Below are 17,562 nucleotides of genomic sequence, written 5' to 3' on the forward strand. Positions count from 1 at the left end.
AAAAAAACCCCGAGAAAGTCCATTTGCCTCCTGAAAAAGCACCTTTGGGACAACCATGACCTGGATGACCAAGAATCTCTACAGACTAGCTTCTTAACTAGACAAGTTGAATTTCATTTCATTCCAATAAAAATTCCAATTATTTTTTTTTCCATGAGCTGTTGAAACATCACTGTACTTTTCTTAAAATACCCTAGACTTTGCTTTACTCTAAACTATTCAGTAAACACCATGTTAATCAAAGTAATTGCAGTTTCTTTTATGCTCATCAGGTAATCAACTAAGTTTATCACCTCTTTTACCTCTCTTCTGCCGTGATCAAACATCATAGAAAAATAAGTAAGAAAGTAGCACAAGAACATCAAAACCTCTTCAGTGCTTTATACATTTTCTTTTTTGAGAACCCATAGGAAAATGAAGAAGCTAATAGAAAAGGATGCTTGAGACAGGAAGAAAATAGATGCTAACCTTCAATGAGGAAAAAAGGAGAACTGTAAAAAAAAACCTTGGTGGAAGTCTAATTTAAAAAATACATAAAGGAAATGAAAGAAAAAGAACAAGGAAGAGTCCATATAGATATCTGGGTACTGTAAATGCAGAATTTGAAAGACTAAATCTCAGCATGAGATACAAAGCAGACGAAAATGCTAAGAAAAATAAAATGGGCTTCTCCAGATAATTCTAAAATAAAAGGGAAAGAATCAATGTATCAGAATTATGGAAAGAATAAAATAATGAATTTAAATTACAAGAAAGCAGATTTCAATTGTGTGTTGGAAAGCAACTTCTCCAGAGTCAGAACAGTTTGACAGTTAATTCAGTTCCACAGAGAATTGTGAATTATCTTTCACTGGAGCTGTTCAATTGGAGGCTACTTTGGGGCTGATTTATTTTCAATTCCTGAACTGAGAGGACTTAAACTTGGCCTAAGGACAAATCTAGGCCTTTCTAAAATGTTAAAATACAAGTGCAATTGCTTAGTGTTGTTAATCTTTATTATGATGCATATAAGATGAGTGCCATTACAATTCTATCAACTGCTAATATTTCTGAATCTGGCTGTCCAGTGGTTTTAATGTACAGCTATCAGTAATCTGGCTTCTTTCATTTCTGCATTTTGGGTCTCTTTTTCATTAATTACCTTTCAAGAACATGTCAGTTCTCTAGAAGAGCTATCTAAATCCAGAAATTAAAAGAGAATTGTTTCAAGATTTGAATGCTATGCAATTTTAAAATTCACTGATGAATCAGTGATGTATAGAAGTGAGGTCGATAGCTCAAATATATGTAAAATGGAAGAGCTGCAATGTTTTTCCCCCATTTCTCAACATCAAATAGTATTAAATACTCTTTTTGTTTTAATATCCCAAATTTTGTGTTTTGATGGTATTAGAAAATGTCAACAAGTATTTGGCCTCTTTGCAAGAGCAATGATATTTTACTGCAAGGTAGAAAAATCTTTATTTTAGTATAGTCACACACTTTTTTTTTTTGCTAATAGCTGGCATATTTTGTCTATTTTATCCTGAAAATGATTGAAAACTCAACATCTTCATATTGCATTACTTTTTGTACATTATTAATATAATATAAGGGACACAGTGGCTCAGTGACTAAGACGCTGAACTTATCAATCAAAAGGTCAGCAGTTCGGCGGTTCGAATGCCTAGTGCCACGTAATGGGGTGAGCTCCTGTTATTTGTCCCAGCTTCTACCAACCTAGCAGTTCGAAAGCACATAAAAATGCAAGTAGAAAAATAGGGACCACCTTTGGTGGGAAGGTAACAGTGTTCTGTGCGCCTTTGGTGTTTAGTCATGCCAGCCACATGACCACAGAGACGTCTTCGGACAGCACTGGCTCTTCGGCTTTGAAATGGAGATGAGCACCACCCCCTAGAGTCAGAAACAACTAGCACATATGTGCAATGGGAACTTTTACCTTTACCTTTAATAACATAACATAACATAACATAACATAACATAACATAACATAACATAACATAACATAACATAACATAACATAACATAACATAACAAACATAACATAACATAACATAACATAACATAACATAACATAACATAACATAACATAACATAACATAACATAACATAACATAACATAACATAACATAACATAACATAACATAACATAACATAACATAACATTAGTCTTGTTTGGGTTTAATTATAGTTTAACATTTAATCATTGTTCTGACTGCAAGCTTTTTTTCTCCCTTTATAGGTGGGATTCCCAGTTACCTGGCTTCACCTTCAGTGATATGTTCATTCAGATTTCAACTCGCCTACCTTCAGAGTTTGTATATGGGTTTGGGGAAACAGAGCATAAACAATTCCGGCATGAAATGAATTGGAAAACCTGGCCAATGTTTGCAAGGGATCAGCCTCCTGGAGTAAGTCTCTTTTTTCTTGATAGAATTCACCTCCACTTATTTATTGTAGATTTTAACTGACTAAGCAGATAAATTAATGCCTCACAGTTCTTTTAAAATCAAATTTATACATTTATTTATCATTCTTGTACATCACCATATTTTATAATGGCTCTAGGCATTTAGCAACATAACAAAAGACATATTAAAAGGCTACAGTAGTCAATATTAATAACCAATTAAATTAAATTAAAATGATCATGCTAGTAAATAATAATAAATGAAACCCTTCGCACGTTACAATTTTTATTTTTATTTTTTATTTTTTTGGGATAGTTATACTGCTTAGAATATAATCAATCCCAAATAAAATAAATCAATAAGAAAGTAAGCACAAAGTATTATATGACAACAACACAGAGCATCATACAATCAAATTACAACTCTCTGGAAAAGTGCAACCTTCATCAATTTCTAGAAAGTGGTTCATAACAGGGAAAGTTCAGTTCCAGGGGAGATTATCCCACATTACCAGAGCACAACAGAGAATCAGCTGCCTAGCTTCAGTCACTTTAGGAATCACCAAACATTTTTCCTAGAATATATAGTAGTATGGGTCAAGTGGAAAGGGTAGTTCTGCATGTCTATCTATGCCAAGATAAACATAGTAGGGCTTTATAGGTCAAAGCATTATTTGAAGTTGGTGAACTTGGAATTAACTTGGAAATCTACTAGCAATACAGGGCCTAAACATTGGTGTAATAGTGCTCAACAACAGTGCTAATTAATAAGCAAACCACTATATTCCATACCAATTACAACAGCCAAGTTGTCTTCCAAAGCAGGCCAGTTGTAGACTTTGCAACAGTTTAGCTAAGTGATATATAATTTTGTTAGATCCCTGTAGGGCTACATCTGAAGCTAGACAAAAGGTTCTTGGCCATATCTCCACCAGCCCATCCAGCAATTACTCTGAGTCCAGAATGACTTCCTAGTTATGAATCTACTTCTCACAAGTAGTGCTTCCTTTTTAGGGAGTGGAAACCACAATAACCAAATAGCAATTCCTTGGGTTCATGCTTCAGACATCAACATATGTCTGTCCCATCCAATCCCAATCCTAACTATTTCCAAACACCAGGACCAGACTGGATGGGCTATGTAACTTTCAATATCATTTGCATACTGAGGACATATCATCTTAAACCAATAGATGACTTCTTCCATGTCTTCATGCAGATGTTGAAAAGTAATAGGAGAGCATTCACCCATGAGACATCCTTAAAATTATTCATTGGGTTAACCACTTTTCCCACAAAACCAATGCCTGGAACTATTCTGTTAGGTAAAAGTTGAACCATTGTAGAATATTGTTCCAGATCCCCAGCTGGAAGGCAGTTCAGGAGGATTTTAGTGGGCACTAAAATAAAGACAGGCAAGAAATCTAAAATATTAAAAAAAGAGACACACTTGACTCAGTTAGGTCTACACAAAGAAAGGCTGTATTGAGAATGTAGTTTATTGCATTCTATCGATATTCACATGCTAGCAATAAAATGCATATGCTAAACAATGCATTTAGTTATGACATTTTTTTTCTCTTTATGCCTATAGTATAAATTTAACACTTACGGAGTTCAACCTTTTTATATGGGCTTGGAAGAGGATGGCAATGCTCATGGAGTCCTATTGCTGAACAGTAACGGAATGGGTAAGTTGTTGTTCATTTCCTAGTGTCTATTCTAAACTAAATAAATTGCCTTCAGAAATCGGGGGCACTTCATCCCTTGAGTTTTTAAAGAAGAGATTGGACAGCCACTTGTCTGAAATAATATAGGATCTCCTGCCAAAGCAGGGGGCTAGACTAGAAGACCTCCAAGGTCCCTTCCAGCTTTATTCTATTCTAAACTAGTGCATATCATATTAATGAACATTAATTCATAGGCTAGATGAGACTCGACATGAGTTTTGCCAATCCCTACACTGTTCATGATGCTAGTATGAAAACATCAAATACTTTTTTTTGCTAAATATTTATCTGTCTGTAAGCAAATAGCCTAAAACAATTTACCACTTCTATATATAAAAAATAAGCCTGCCATCACAAATGTTTTTAGCATACGTTATTCCAAGTTAAACAATAGATTACTATTATTTGTGAAATAGCTTATCCAAAGCAAATAATTTGATACAGTTAGATGGGTCCTCTTGCTGGGAAATATCTCTGTGGTTAGCAGATGAGATGCAGCACATTTCCTGCGATTTCAAGGGAGAAGATTGTACATCAGGTTGCTCATCTCAGAGGTGAAATGACAGAGGAGTGATTTTCATTTTCATTGATTGGTTTTATATAACAGTATTTTCAGGTCTATGCAATATTTATGTCCCCTTTGTGAATTTTCAGAGGTAAAATTCCAGCCGACTCCTGCTTTAACTTACCGTACAATTGGAGGAATTTTGGACTTTTATATGGTTTTGGGCCCAACTCCAGAACAAGTCGTTCAAGAATATACTGCAGTAAGAATCCATATTACAAAAAAATCTAAAATATGATTATAATATTCCTTATTATACCAACACAACATTTACCATATAATCCCTATTTCTTTTTGTTTGTTTGTTTTTATTAGCTTGTTGGACGTCCGGTTTTACCTCCATATTGGGGTTTGGGATTCCAGTTGTGTCGATATGGATACAAAGATGATGCAGAAATATCTGAATTGTATGATAACATGAAAGCAGCTAATATCTCATATGTAAGTTATTCACAAATAAGCATTTTTTCACCGCTTTCTATCAAAAGAAAAAAAAAGAATATCATGAAATTACTTGAGTTATGCAATTACTTGAAACTATGCATTATCGTTATGCTAAATTATGGTAGCATTAAACAAAAACTTTTCTAGATTTACTAAAACATCTAAAAGCTCTGGATAAATATTTAAAAAGTCAGCAATTCAAAAGAAATTTTAAAAGAGAAAGAGATCAATTGTCAATCTGACAAAATTGTAATATCAGTTATTTCTTATGGATAATAACAGCACTACCTGTCTAGAAACAAACATGTATTGGGTTTAACAGAAGTTCTAAAAGACTAATGTTAGTAGTGCAGTAGTCTTTTGTTCCTTGATGTTTGTTTCTTTTCTTTTCTTTTTTCTTTTCTTTCTTTTTTCTTTCTTTCTTTCTTTCTTTCTTTCTTTCTTTCTTTCTTTCTTTCTTTCTTTCATTTATTTATTTGAAAATGAATAATTTTAATGGGCTTGTTATAAAAAAATACACATCACTTCACAAAATTAACTGTTTTCCTTAGGATGTACAATATGCTGATATTGACTACATGGAACGGCAGTTGGATTTCACTTTAAGTCCCAATTTTACAAATCTTCCAGCTCTGATTAACAGAATAAAAAAGGATGGAATGAGATTTGTCATCATTTTGGTAAGTGATAATTGTTCAGACTAGTTGGTTAATATAACAACACAGACACAATTATCCATCCATCCATCCATCCATCCATCCATCCATCCATCCATCCATCCATCCATTTTTGTCCAGCATCCCAGTTATGTGTATTTCTGAATGGATTGCTTTGTTAGATATCTGAGCACAATAGTAATTTCCTACCGTTTCCTGAGAAAGAATATTTCAGCCTTCTTTGATTATATAATTTTCTTGACTATTTCCCCTAAAGCAGGAATGTCAAACTTGTGTCTTCATGGCATCATCACGTGATGTATCGGAGCTTTTCCCCCGTTCACTAAACCAGGCAGGGGCAGGGCCAGTACGTGACGTATCCGGCCCATGGGCCGTGAGTTTGACACCCCTGTCCTAAAGTCATTTATCTGATTCTCTTCACTTATAGATATTTCTTTCAGCAATTTTAATAAAAAATTATAAGTACAGGAAGGTGACAATATTCATCCTTAGCATAGCCCCTTCCCAGTTTTGTAACATTTAGATTCCCTATATTCCATTTTAGTTGTTCTTCCTGATCAGAAATGTTTCAACTGGCAAGTCAGTATGCTAAGTACACTTCTCCCATTCATCCATCAGATATTATTAGTGTGTTCTTGGGTCCTTATTAATTCAGTTTGAGCATCCAGCAGATTTCATTCCAGGTATTGTTGAATAAGTTGTATAATGATTATCTGTTTCCTGACAACCATATCAACAATCTGTTTTCCTCCACTATTTTGATTGTGAATGTGACTGCCATTAATATGGTATCTGATAGGCTTCCTTTACTTTCCTTCCAATATTTTCTACCATGATTTTTCTTGTGAGTTTAACTGAGTATGATAGAAGTACATAGAAGTACAAGTACATCCATTCCTTTTATCAGCTTCTTTATCTGAATTGTGCTATTCTTTGATTGGGATTGATGCTGGAATGCTATATTTAAGCACTGAGGATTTTCCTGTATCTTGTTTTCACTATGACCATAGTAAGGATATAAAATCTCTTACATTTAATCTTTACTTCAGTTAAAATTTGGATGAAATACCACTTCTAAGAAAAAGAGAATCCACTGTGTCTTTTTTTTCTCCTCTGCTTCAAAGTCCCATTTACACTTTCTAGCTTATCTTGTGCTCTTTACTATAGAGTAGTTTATGAGGAAAGTATATAGAGCTTGCTCTGAAAGCCCAAAAGTGGAAGCACTTTTGGACAATGTGAAGTTCTTCCAAGAGAAAGGTATGTTGCCTCTTTATAACATTGTCCTTCTACATCAGACTGTCTCGTAAATTGTCAGGGAACTCTTTAAATAATCCCTTCCATTTAATTGATCTCATTATAGAGATATAGAACTCCAGTTCTCCAGTAATAGTTAAGACATCAGTTTAGGAAGAGAGGGATTATGAGTTCTAGTCCTGCCTTAGGTACAAAGTTATCTGGCTGATGTTGGGTCAGTCACTCTCTCTTAGACATAGGAAGAAGACAATGACAAAGCATTTCTCAATAACCTTGCAAAGAAAACTACAGAAACTTGTCCAGGTAGTCACTAGGAATCAACAATAATTTAAAGGAAGGAAGGAAGGAAGGAAGGAAGGAAGGAAGGAAGGAAGGAAGGAAGGAAGGAAGGAAGGAAGGAAGGAATAGCAGTTATATTTGCCATCTCCACAGTTGATATGTTTTCACTATACGTGCTATATGTTGTACTTCCTAAATTTAGATGTAAAGCTAAAGACATACTGTTTTCATTTCAGGATCCAGCCATCTCAGGGAATGAAACTAATTATCCTGCTTTCACAAGAGGACTTCGGGATGATGTTTTCATTAAGTGGCCTAATAGCAGTGATATTATGTGGGGAAAGGTAATATTTTATAAACGTAATATTGTACCTTGTATTTGTGCCAAAGAATAGCACTCAATATAGCTAACTATTTTCCTTCCTTCCTTCCTTCCTTCCCTCCCTCCCTCCCTCCTTCCCTCCCATCCTTTTTAGAAGTTGCCCAATTCAATTGATTCTGGACAGCTAATGATACAAGCAAACAATAAAAATATTCCCAGTAAGATGACATGATCTGATAAAATAGAACCAAACAAAAAGAACAAGTTCTGATTATAAAAAAACAGCTAAAGAAAACTATTTCTTATTCCCGGCCTTAGGGAAATAATCATGTCCTTGAGAGTGATTTCATCTTCAGATTTCAGCACAGTCCAAGAAAAACTGAGTGACTCTAGGACCATGATGACGAATCTATAGAACACATGCCACAGGTGGCATGCAGAGCCACTTCTGCAGGCACGTGAGCTGTTGCCTAGATTAGCTCCACCACACATGTGTGCGTGCCTCCTGCTGGCCAGCTGATTTTTGGGCCTCGGCCGCACATGTGGGAGATTCATGCGCATGCCCATGCTGCCCCTCCCCTCCCAGGAGTCTCCACGCAGCCTGTTTTGGATGCCAGGTAAGTATAGGGCTTGCGTGGAGGCTGTGGGATGGCAAAAAATGGGCCTACTGGAAGTCTGGAAATGGGCTGTTTCTGGCCTCCGGAGGGCCTCCGGAAGGCGTCTGGATGGCCAGGGGAAGCTGTTTTCACCCTCCCCAAGCTCCAGGAAAGCTTCCAGAGTCTGGGGAGGGTGAAAAACAGGCCTAACGGGCCTACCGGAAGTCCAGAAATGGACCATTTCCAGCCTCTGGAGGCTTCAGGGAGGCTTGCTAGGCCCAAAATGGGACATGGGGGGGTTGTGCGCGCATGCATGGGGGGGGGCACGGGGCATGCACAGGAGGTGGGAAAGTGCAGGTGGGGTCATGCGCACATGCATGGGGGGCATGGCATGTGGCGGAGCATTGCATACTGGGTGTGGACATGCTCGCACATGACCACCCCCATGCTCCCCCTGCTTTTGGCACATGGTGGCAAAAAGGTTTGCCATCTCTGCTCTGCTCTAGGCTGTTTTACCTAGTTTGATTCCACAGACAGTTAATTTTTGAATGTGGATATGATGGCACTATCACAGACAGACCCAATGTACAATCTGGGTGTCCTCCTGGACTTGTGACTGTTGCTTGGAGAACACGTGGCAGACGTGACTAGGAGGACCTTTGCATGATTATGTATCACTTGCACTTATTCCTGAATTGTGTGAGTTCCTGAATTGTCTGAGGCCACAGTCACTCAATCCCTTTTGATTTCCAAACTGGATACTGAAACATGCTATTTAAGAACTTTCAGAAACATCAGCTGATGCAGCATTCAGTGTTGCAGGCAGTGTATGGCATTGGTTATTTAGTACTGCAAGCTACAGTGGCCCTCAGTGTGCTTCTGACTGCAACTCAAGGTGCTGGTTACCACCTGTAAGGCCATTCATGGCTTGGGACTGGTTACTTATAGGATTGTCCAGATGTTGTTAGTTGATGAAAGTCAGTTGGCAGGGGCCAAAAGGAGAGGCTTTTCTGTAATGTGTCCATATCCTTGGAATATCATTCTCTCTGTGATTAGGTTAGCCCTTTGCTAATGGCTTTGTGTGGCCTTGAAAACCAATTTCTGGGCCTGGATTTGTGGCCCTTAATGTGTGATAGAACCCATCTCTTGGTTTTCTTGTGATCATTTTATGATATGCTCATCTATCTTTATTTTTATATTATGGAAAGAAAGAAAGAAAGAAAGAAAGAAAGAAAGAAAGAAAGAAAGAAAGAAAGAAAGAGAGAGAGAGAGAGAGAGAGAGAGAGAGAGAGAGAGAGAGAGAGAGAGAGAGAGAGAGAGAGAGAGAGAGAGAGAGAGAGGAAGGAAGGAAGGAAGGAAGGAAGGAAGGAAGAAAGGAAGGAAAGAAAGAGGGAAAGAGGGAAAGTGAGAGAGAGAGGAAGGAAGGAAGGAAGGAAGGAAGGAAAGAAAGAAAGAAAGAAAGAAAGAAAGAAAGAAACCAGAAACAGTCAAAAGCTGAAATATTTAAGGCAGATTGCAGACCCTCTTCTATGCAAGACAAAGACAATAACTAGGATAGCTGCTGTGTTATGTATGCCAACTACATGACAGCTGGAAGATACAGCTTTTTTTTTTTTGCTGGACCACCCATTTGTTCCTACTCCCATTACTGAACAGCCCCATAATCCATAAACCCAAGCTCTCTGACATACAAGGGATGAGCATCCTTGCATCACCATTCCGTCCATCGCTCAGGTAAGAGCCCAAGTTGGTAACAATGAAAGGCAAACGAATTTTGACAGTGGATTATTTCTAAGAAAAAAGTCTTCCTTTTCTTTAATTATTTTTTAAAGCTAATTATTTTAAATGGTTTTTTTTTAGGTATGGCCATATCTTCCTAATATTTTTATAAATTCATCATTCAACTGGGATGATAAAGTGAAAGTAAGTGTAATTTATTCATAAACTGCCTTGGTAAAAAGATCCCAAGCAAATTCTCATACTAATAAAATCTATTAACCCTTTAGTGGTAATAGTAGTAGCAATTATAGCAAAAACCAACATAACTTCAGTCGCATTGTAGAAAATCTGCAATTGGAAGAAGCTGGATGAATGTACTCTGATCTGTAGGTTGTTAAGTATAATCTCTGAATGCCTGAATGGTCAGTTCTCTGGGTTTATTTTGAGACAGATTAAAGTTAGATTAAAAATCACAAAGCTTATATCACATGGGGAAAGCATTATTAGAAAAACACAGCTAAGCTGCTGCTCCCTGAATCTCACAGCAAAGATACAAAGGTTAAGATTCAAAGAACTTTGGAACTCATTTATAAGCCCATTGGAATTTATATACATCCCTTCACAATCCCCCTTATAATGAGGCAAAGTCTCTTGATTACCTTGTATAGTATTTAATACCAGTGTCTGCTATTAAATACCAGCTGCTCGGATGCATCAGTAGAAAAGAACTATTGACACAGAATACTTGACCAGTTGACCCGATTCAGCAGGCTTTTCTTTCATACATACTGCATGAGAAGAGTTTCATAAAAAGTCTGGGGATTTGTTAGAGAATGGAAAACAGTTCTAGTGTGGGAACATTCAAAACCCCATATGGGTTTTATCAGTCCAAGACATGTTTACTCATAAGCAAGTTCTGCTGATTTCTGGGTGACTTTTTGGAATTGGGTCAGTCTAGTTTAATGGAAAAAAAGTTCTAAAGGGTGATATGATAGCAGTGTTCCAATATCTAAGGGGCTGCCACAAAGAAGGAGGAGTCAACCTATTTTCCAAAGAACCTGAAGACGGAACAAGAAGCAATGGATGGAAACTAATCAATCAGAAAACCAATTTAGAAATAAAGAGAAATTTCCTTAACAATTAATCAGTGGGGGATTGCCTTCAGAAGTTGTAGATATTTCATCACTGGAGGTTTTTCAGTTGAGATTAGGCAACTACTTGTCTGAAATGGTATATATCAACGGAAATTTAGTTTCTAATACATGGAATGTTTTGTTTTTTTCTTTATATTTTTTTTGCTTCTCTTCAGTTTTATAGTGCCTGGACTGCTTTCCCAGATTTTTTTCGGAAATCTACAGCTCAGTGGTGGAAAAAAGAAATTGAAGAAGTCTACAATAACCCCACCGATCAATCACAAAGCATCAAGTTTGATGGCCTGTGGATTGTAAGTTTCTATCTTTATTTTATTTTTTTTTAATTTGTCAAGAACGTATTAGGTAATATATATAAGTATAAGCATAAATTGAATACATAAAGTAGATATGAGTAGAGGAAACATTAGGACAGAGACAGTAGGCACGCTGGTGCTCTTATGCATGCCCCTCTGTGTTTTCTCTCGGTATTACTCCCTGAATGCACCCCCCCCCCCAAATATCTCTCTATGCTATCCTTTGTTAAATACAGCTTGGCCTTTCTAAAGGCATGTTTTACTGTGATCCCCTCGAATGTCCTAGATAGCAGGTGCTCAGGGGGAGTGAAATCCACCCACTGCTTATGTGACGGCTGATCTCCAGAATCGTTGGCTCAGATAGTATTTACATGCCCCCATTATCGGGAGGTAAGGTCAGAACTTATCTCTCCCATTTGCCAAAGATTTCTTGGATTATCTGAAAATCTTAGTCTTCGCCTCCTACTCCAAGATACTGATTTTAAGATTACACTAAAGGTAGCAAAAATTTTTGCTGCAGTCCTGGGATGTAAGAACCGGGGGAAGGGATGGGCTGGACCCATTGACTGAGGTTAGATTTATTGATCGCCAGCGGTTGAGTTAGCTGGTGGTTGTAAAAAGTGCCGATGTGTGGATTTTATGCAAATTGCAATTACAATTTTAATTGACTATAGTCCATATAGATTGGAGCTAAAAATTTAAAATACATGAACTGTGAGTTTGATGGAGTGGTTTCCACCACTGATCTTGTTGCCGTTCTGCAATTCAGTCTGGTCGTGTGCCAGCTATGTGTCTTGGATGTTCTGGTTTTTTTGGTCTATGACCGCAATAAAGTATGCTGCTGCTGCTTATGCATGCCCCTTACAAACCTCTTAGGAATGGGATGAGCTCAACAGTAGACAGTCTAAGGTTAGTTTTAGGGGTTTGGGGATGAAACCACAGAGTCAGGTAGTGTATTCCAGGCATTGACCACTCTGTTGCTGAAGTCATATTTTCTGCAATCGAGTTTGGAGCGGTTCACTTTAAGTTTGTATCTGTTGTGTGCTTGTGTATTGTTGTGGTTGAAGCTGAAGTAATCACTGACATTGTAGCAGATAATTTTATGATAATCTTGTATAATGTTTTATTTGATAAATTTAGTAACATTATTTCCAGTTCATGTTTTCTACATTAATCAGCATTTTCAGACATCACATTTAATTTAACATTAAAAAAATATTATTTTCTTACTGCATTGGATACTACATTACCAAAGGGAGCTTGGTAATTCCCACTAATTTTCTATTCCCAGTCATTATTAATGCAACTCATATGGAAGGCTTTAGTTTTTTTTTTTTTTTTTAATTTGATTTATATGCCGCCCTTCTCCGGAGACTTAGGGCGGCTTACAATGCGCTAAGCAATAGCCTTCATCCTTTTGTATATTTATACAAAGTCAACTTATTTGCCCCCACAACTGGGTCCTCAATTTACCTACCTTAGAAAGGATGGAAGGCTGAGTCAACCTTGAGCCTGGCGAGATTTGAACCTGCAGTAATTGCAGGCAGCTGGTCTTAATAACAGGGTGCTTTAGACCACTGTACTACCAAGGCTCTTTTTAGTTTGGGAAATGGTTTCTAAAATATAGAAATTTGATGAACAAACAAAGAAACCATTAAACAAAATGAATAATTCAGCTGAAATGAATGATTGTAGTTTGGTTTTTTTACTGGCAGAAATGGGTAAATCCATGTCCCATTTCAATATGCTAATCTATATGTGTATGACATTCTATTCCATATATACATTGATTTATATTACACACACACTTAAATATCCTTTGGAGCATTCTAAATCAAGTAGTCAGGCAGTTCAAATGAATGTAAAGGTTTATTGCAAACTTATGCTCTCTACAAGAATCTTTATTAATGTAGTGCCTATTTGCTAATGGTCAATTTCTGCTATCTTGGACTTTACAGTTTATTTCAACATAGCACATTATTCATATAATTTTATGAATAATATAAACTAGAAACAAGTAATATAATTTAATTCAAAATTTGCATACAATTTTCAAATGAATCATCTAGCTATAATATTAGGTATATACTTCATAAAAAGTCAGTGAAAATTTTAATTAACAGTCTGTGTGTCTTATTCATTTTATTATTTAAGGATATGAATGAACCTGCAAGTTTTGTCAATGGTGCAGTTACTGGTTGTAGGAGCTCTGAACTAAATAATCCAATATATATGCCAGGTAATTATAATTATAATACAGGATTCTAATCCTTTGGAATGTTGGTAAATATGAGGCCAAAATATTAACACACCCTGAATTTATATTAAGCCAAACTTTCTAAAATGAACATTTTTAGATTAAGTCAGACACATGATGCTGGTAAAAGTATTTTGGAAATAGTGCTATTATTCTAGCTCAGTGATGGCTAACCTTTTTGCCATCATGTGCCAAAAGCGGGGGGGGGAAAGCGGGGGGATCGTGTGCGTGCATGCCCACACCCATAATTCAATGCACACCCGTGCCCCACCCTTCCACAAATGTGCACATGCTCCCCCCGCGCTCCCCCTGCTTTTGGCACGCGATGGCACAGTGGGCCCATTTTTCACTCTCCCCAGGCTCCAGAGGCTTTCTAGGAGCCTGGGGAGCACAAAAACGGCCTTCCTCAAAACCCCCCGGAGGCCCTCCGGAGGCCGGAAACAGCCCATTTCCCAACTTCCAGTGGGCCCGGAAGGCCTGAAAATCAGCTGGCCAGCGGGCACATGTATGCTGGAGCAATGCTCGTGTGCCCTCAGATATGGCTCCACGTGCCACCTGTGCCACCTGTGGCAACCGTGCCATAGGTTCGCCATCACAGTTCTAGTTCTTCCATATACTTTTGGCTAAGTTTTGTCACAAATTTATTATGCATGTTGTGTATACAATATTTCACTGATGTAAAATCACTGAAGGCCAAGCCATATAAAATATTTTACCTAAAAGAGTAGAAATTTACATTATTAAATTTCAGACATAGATTTATCTGGTTCTGTTAACTTTCTTGAATTAATTAATTAATTAATATTTTTATCAGCCATTCTGGGAAAACATGTGGGACTGAATGAGAAAACCATATGTATGGAAAGTGAACAAATTCTGCCTGATGGAAGCCCAGTTCGACATTATGATGTCCACAATTTATATGGGTGGTCACAAACTAAGCCTACCTATGAGTAAGTAATCTTTCTCTGAGTAGTAGCAACACTTTAATAATTATTTAGTAGTGCTTATAGTGGTTGTTTCATTTAATCAGTAGAATCCTAATTTACTTGAGTTAATTTGCATGAGAGATTAAAAGTTTATACATGTACAGTATATTAGTTTAATTCTTTTTGTATTGTTTCAGTAAAGGGATAATATCATTTAAATGTGTAGTTCTTTAAATTGTTCTGCGAATATTAAAATGCTTTAACATTATAGCTAGAGTTATAGGATGAATCGTATGATAGATACTTGCAATTGAAGATTTGTTGAAAAATGAGTTTTTGAGATTTAATTCATCTGTTTTTAGACCCATCTCTGTAACAGAAATTACTGACTATAACTGGCATATCCAAGAACATAATTCGAAGGGCAAGAATTTTTTTAATTTTTATATTTCTATCCTGCTCTTCAAGGAATTCCTCACTTTAAGAAAGTCCAGCAGAAATAGCTTTTCCATAGACCAGATATCAAACAAGTGATCTTAGGTATATTTGTCATTCCTTAATATTATGCTTTATAGCATTTTGCAATATAGTCTGGTATCTGAAAATCCCAGTGAACTACTTTCTAAATTTATCACTTGGATCACTTACATTTATAAGGAGGAAATTGTCTTTAGTTGCCAGTAATGTGCAAAAGTTAGGCTAAGCTATAACTTACTGTTCTGACCCAGCTTCCCAAATACGACAAACCCTCTGAAGTTAACTCAAAGATTCCTTTATTAGGAGTGCCAGCAGCCCCAGCAAAAAGTTTCTCTCTCAGTGCAGGCTAACAAGTCTGTCCGGCAGGGAGATTAATAGTTGTCTGCCACATCTATTCATTTCCACCACCTGTCTTTTATCCCCAGAGCTAGGGTGGGGCTTCGCTAGCAGCAATGGCTCTTCCTTCCCATGGATTGATGCACAGATTTTCACTGTTCTCTTCTCCTCTGCCTTCTGCGCAGCTGCGTGTCAGGCACTGGACCCAGCTGATCCTCCTCTTCCTCATCAGCCACCTCCGGACCTGGGGCTGTTGACTCTCGATCTGGGGGCTGACAGACGGCCCAGGCTCTGCCTCTGTCTCTCTCTCTCTCTCTCTTCAAGCTCCATTCCCTCTTCCCCCCTTGGAGCTCTCAGATTGCCTTGATGCTGACCTGACTCCCACGCCTCCTCCTTATCTGATTTCGTTGCTGGAGGGGCCAGTGGCCGACAGGCCATAACACTTACACACAAAGTTGGCCTAAGATACTTTGCTGTCTGAGATAACAGGCTGCTGCCACTTCATGGATTGAATATTTCTTTAATACTGATGACAGAATTCTCTCTTTTATTTGAAAGTAGCAGACTAGTTAGGAAGAACAAGCCATAATTCCAACTCTACAATCACAGCATATCGTAGCTGCTTTTTGAAGATAATATATCCTATGTGGTTTATAGACACGTTCTAGGTATGCACAGGGGGCATTTGGTTATATTGAAATCTGAGCTCAGCTATGAAACTTGTAATGTTCATTCACTGTTTCCTTGTAATAACATTATTAAGAAAGAGCATGTCCCCTCTGCCCAATTTAGACATTCCAGAGTAAAAAAGTTAATTTCCTAGGTACCATGAGTACCATACAACTTCAACCTTCAATAGAACCTGGGTGCTATGGGGACATTTACCTTTCCAGTTTGACTGGCCTTTTATGCTTTGCTGTCTTCTTACTAAATCTGCAAGTATGTTGGGACAGAATATTAAGAGACCCAGCTATTCACCTAGTTGTGAGCGATTATCTGTACATATTTCCTCTGTAAAATGTTATGAAGTTGCTGACCTGTTTCTAAAATAAAATGACCGAGCTAATATTTTGAATACAGCTCAATACGGATGTTTATGCCCATGTCACCAAATTGTCCTGGTGCTTTCAGATACAGTTTATTGCGTTTATGAGATGGATTCATTTTGAAACATAATCTGCAAAGGCCAACTTGAGACACTCCTGTGTGATGAACCAGCCATGAACTGTAATAAAAAGGGCTCTGCCATTCACCGACGACATGAAACAGTTTTCAACTTCTCAATGTGCCATTAAGAGTGTAGCACAAGGAATTGGAGAAGAAAATAACCTCTTGTTCCAAGCTTAGTGTGTGATGGACTGCTTTAATTAAAAAGCTGGTATTGTTTGTCTAGGATTCCATGTAGGATATGCAGAATGATTGTTTTAAATTAAGTGTTCTGTATACACGTTCATAAATTAATAATCTTAGCAATTCACTTTTTTAAAAAAAGGCAAATGTTAAAGAGGGGCAAGAGGGTAGATATAAAGGACAAAAACAGACAAATACTAGTGCTTTAACACTGTATTTTGTCTGTTCCCAAACATCTTTGAGACATGGTGGCTCAGTGGCTAAAATGCTGAGTGTGTCGATCGAAAGGTTGGCAGTTCAGTGGTTCAAATCCCTAGTACCTTGTAACAGGGTGAGCTCCTGCTACTTGTCCCAGCTTCTACCAACCTAGCAGTTCAAAAGCATGTAAAAAATGCAAGTAGAAAAATAGAGACCACCTTTGGTGGGAAGGTAACAGCGTTCCGTGCATCTTTGGCGTTTAGTCATGCCAGCCACATGACCACGGAGACATCTTCAGACAGTGTTGGCTCTTTGGCTTTGAAACGGAGATTAGCACTGCCCCCTAGAGTCGGGAACGACTAGCACATATGTGTGAGGGGAACCTTTACCTTTAAACATCTTTATGACACACTAATTCCTGATTGAGATACTTTGTGTTTGAAACAATGCCAGATCGAAGGATAATATATCTAGGTTGTTTACCCTGCAATTCCATGAACAGAGAACAACCTTCCCTCCAAATTAGTCATAATGACCTTTGGATAAGTTTCCTATTGCCATGAAAAAAGAGA

The 17,562-nt window shown here is 37.5% G+C and overlaps 1 protein-coding gene across 3 annotated transcripts in view; it reads left to right on the forward strand.

Annotated features, from left to right (window-relative positions):
• Positions 1-17,562, forward strand: part of SI (sucrase-isomaltase) — a 161,204-nt gene that overhangs the window by 120,976 nt on the left and 22,666 nt on the right. For all 3 annotated transcript variants that reach the window (XM_034439061.3, XM_087872533.1, XM_034439060.3), the window contains exons 28-37: positions 2,243-2,411; positions 4,005-4,101; positions 4,795-4,907; positions 5,021-5,146; positions 5,701-5,829; positions 7,596-7,703; positions 10,138-10,200; positions 11,306-11,440; positions 13,598-13,682; positions 14,515-14,653. In XM_034439061.3, the coding sequence (XP_034294952.2) occupies positions 2,243-2,411; positions 4,005-4,101; positions 4,795-4,907; positions 5,021-5,146; positions 5,701-5,829; positions 7,596-7,703; positions 10,138-10,200; positions 11,306-11,440; positions 13,598-13,682; positions 14,515-14,653 (1,164 nt within the window). The remainder of the gene's footprint in view (positions 1-2,242; positions 2,412-4,004; positions 4,102-4,794; positions 4,908-5,020; positions 5,147-5,700; positions 5,830-7,595; positions 7,704-10,137; positions 10,201-11,305; positions 11,441-13,597; positions 13,683-14,514; positions 14,654-17,562) is intronic.

Source organism: Pantherophis guttatus, chromosome 6 (genome assembly GCF_059756535.1).
Source record: "Pantherophis guttatus breed Tessera chromosome 6, ASM5975653v1, whole genome shotgun sequence".
In the NCBI taxonomy this organism is placed as follows: Eukaryota; Metazoa; Chordata; class Lepidosauria; order Squamata; family Colubridae; genus Pantherophis; species Pantherophis guttatus.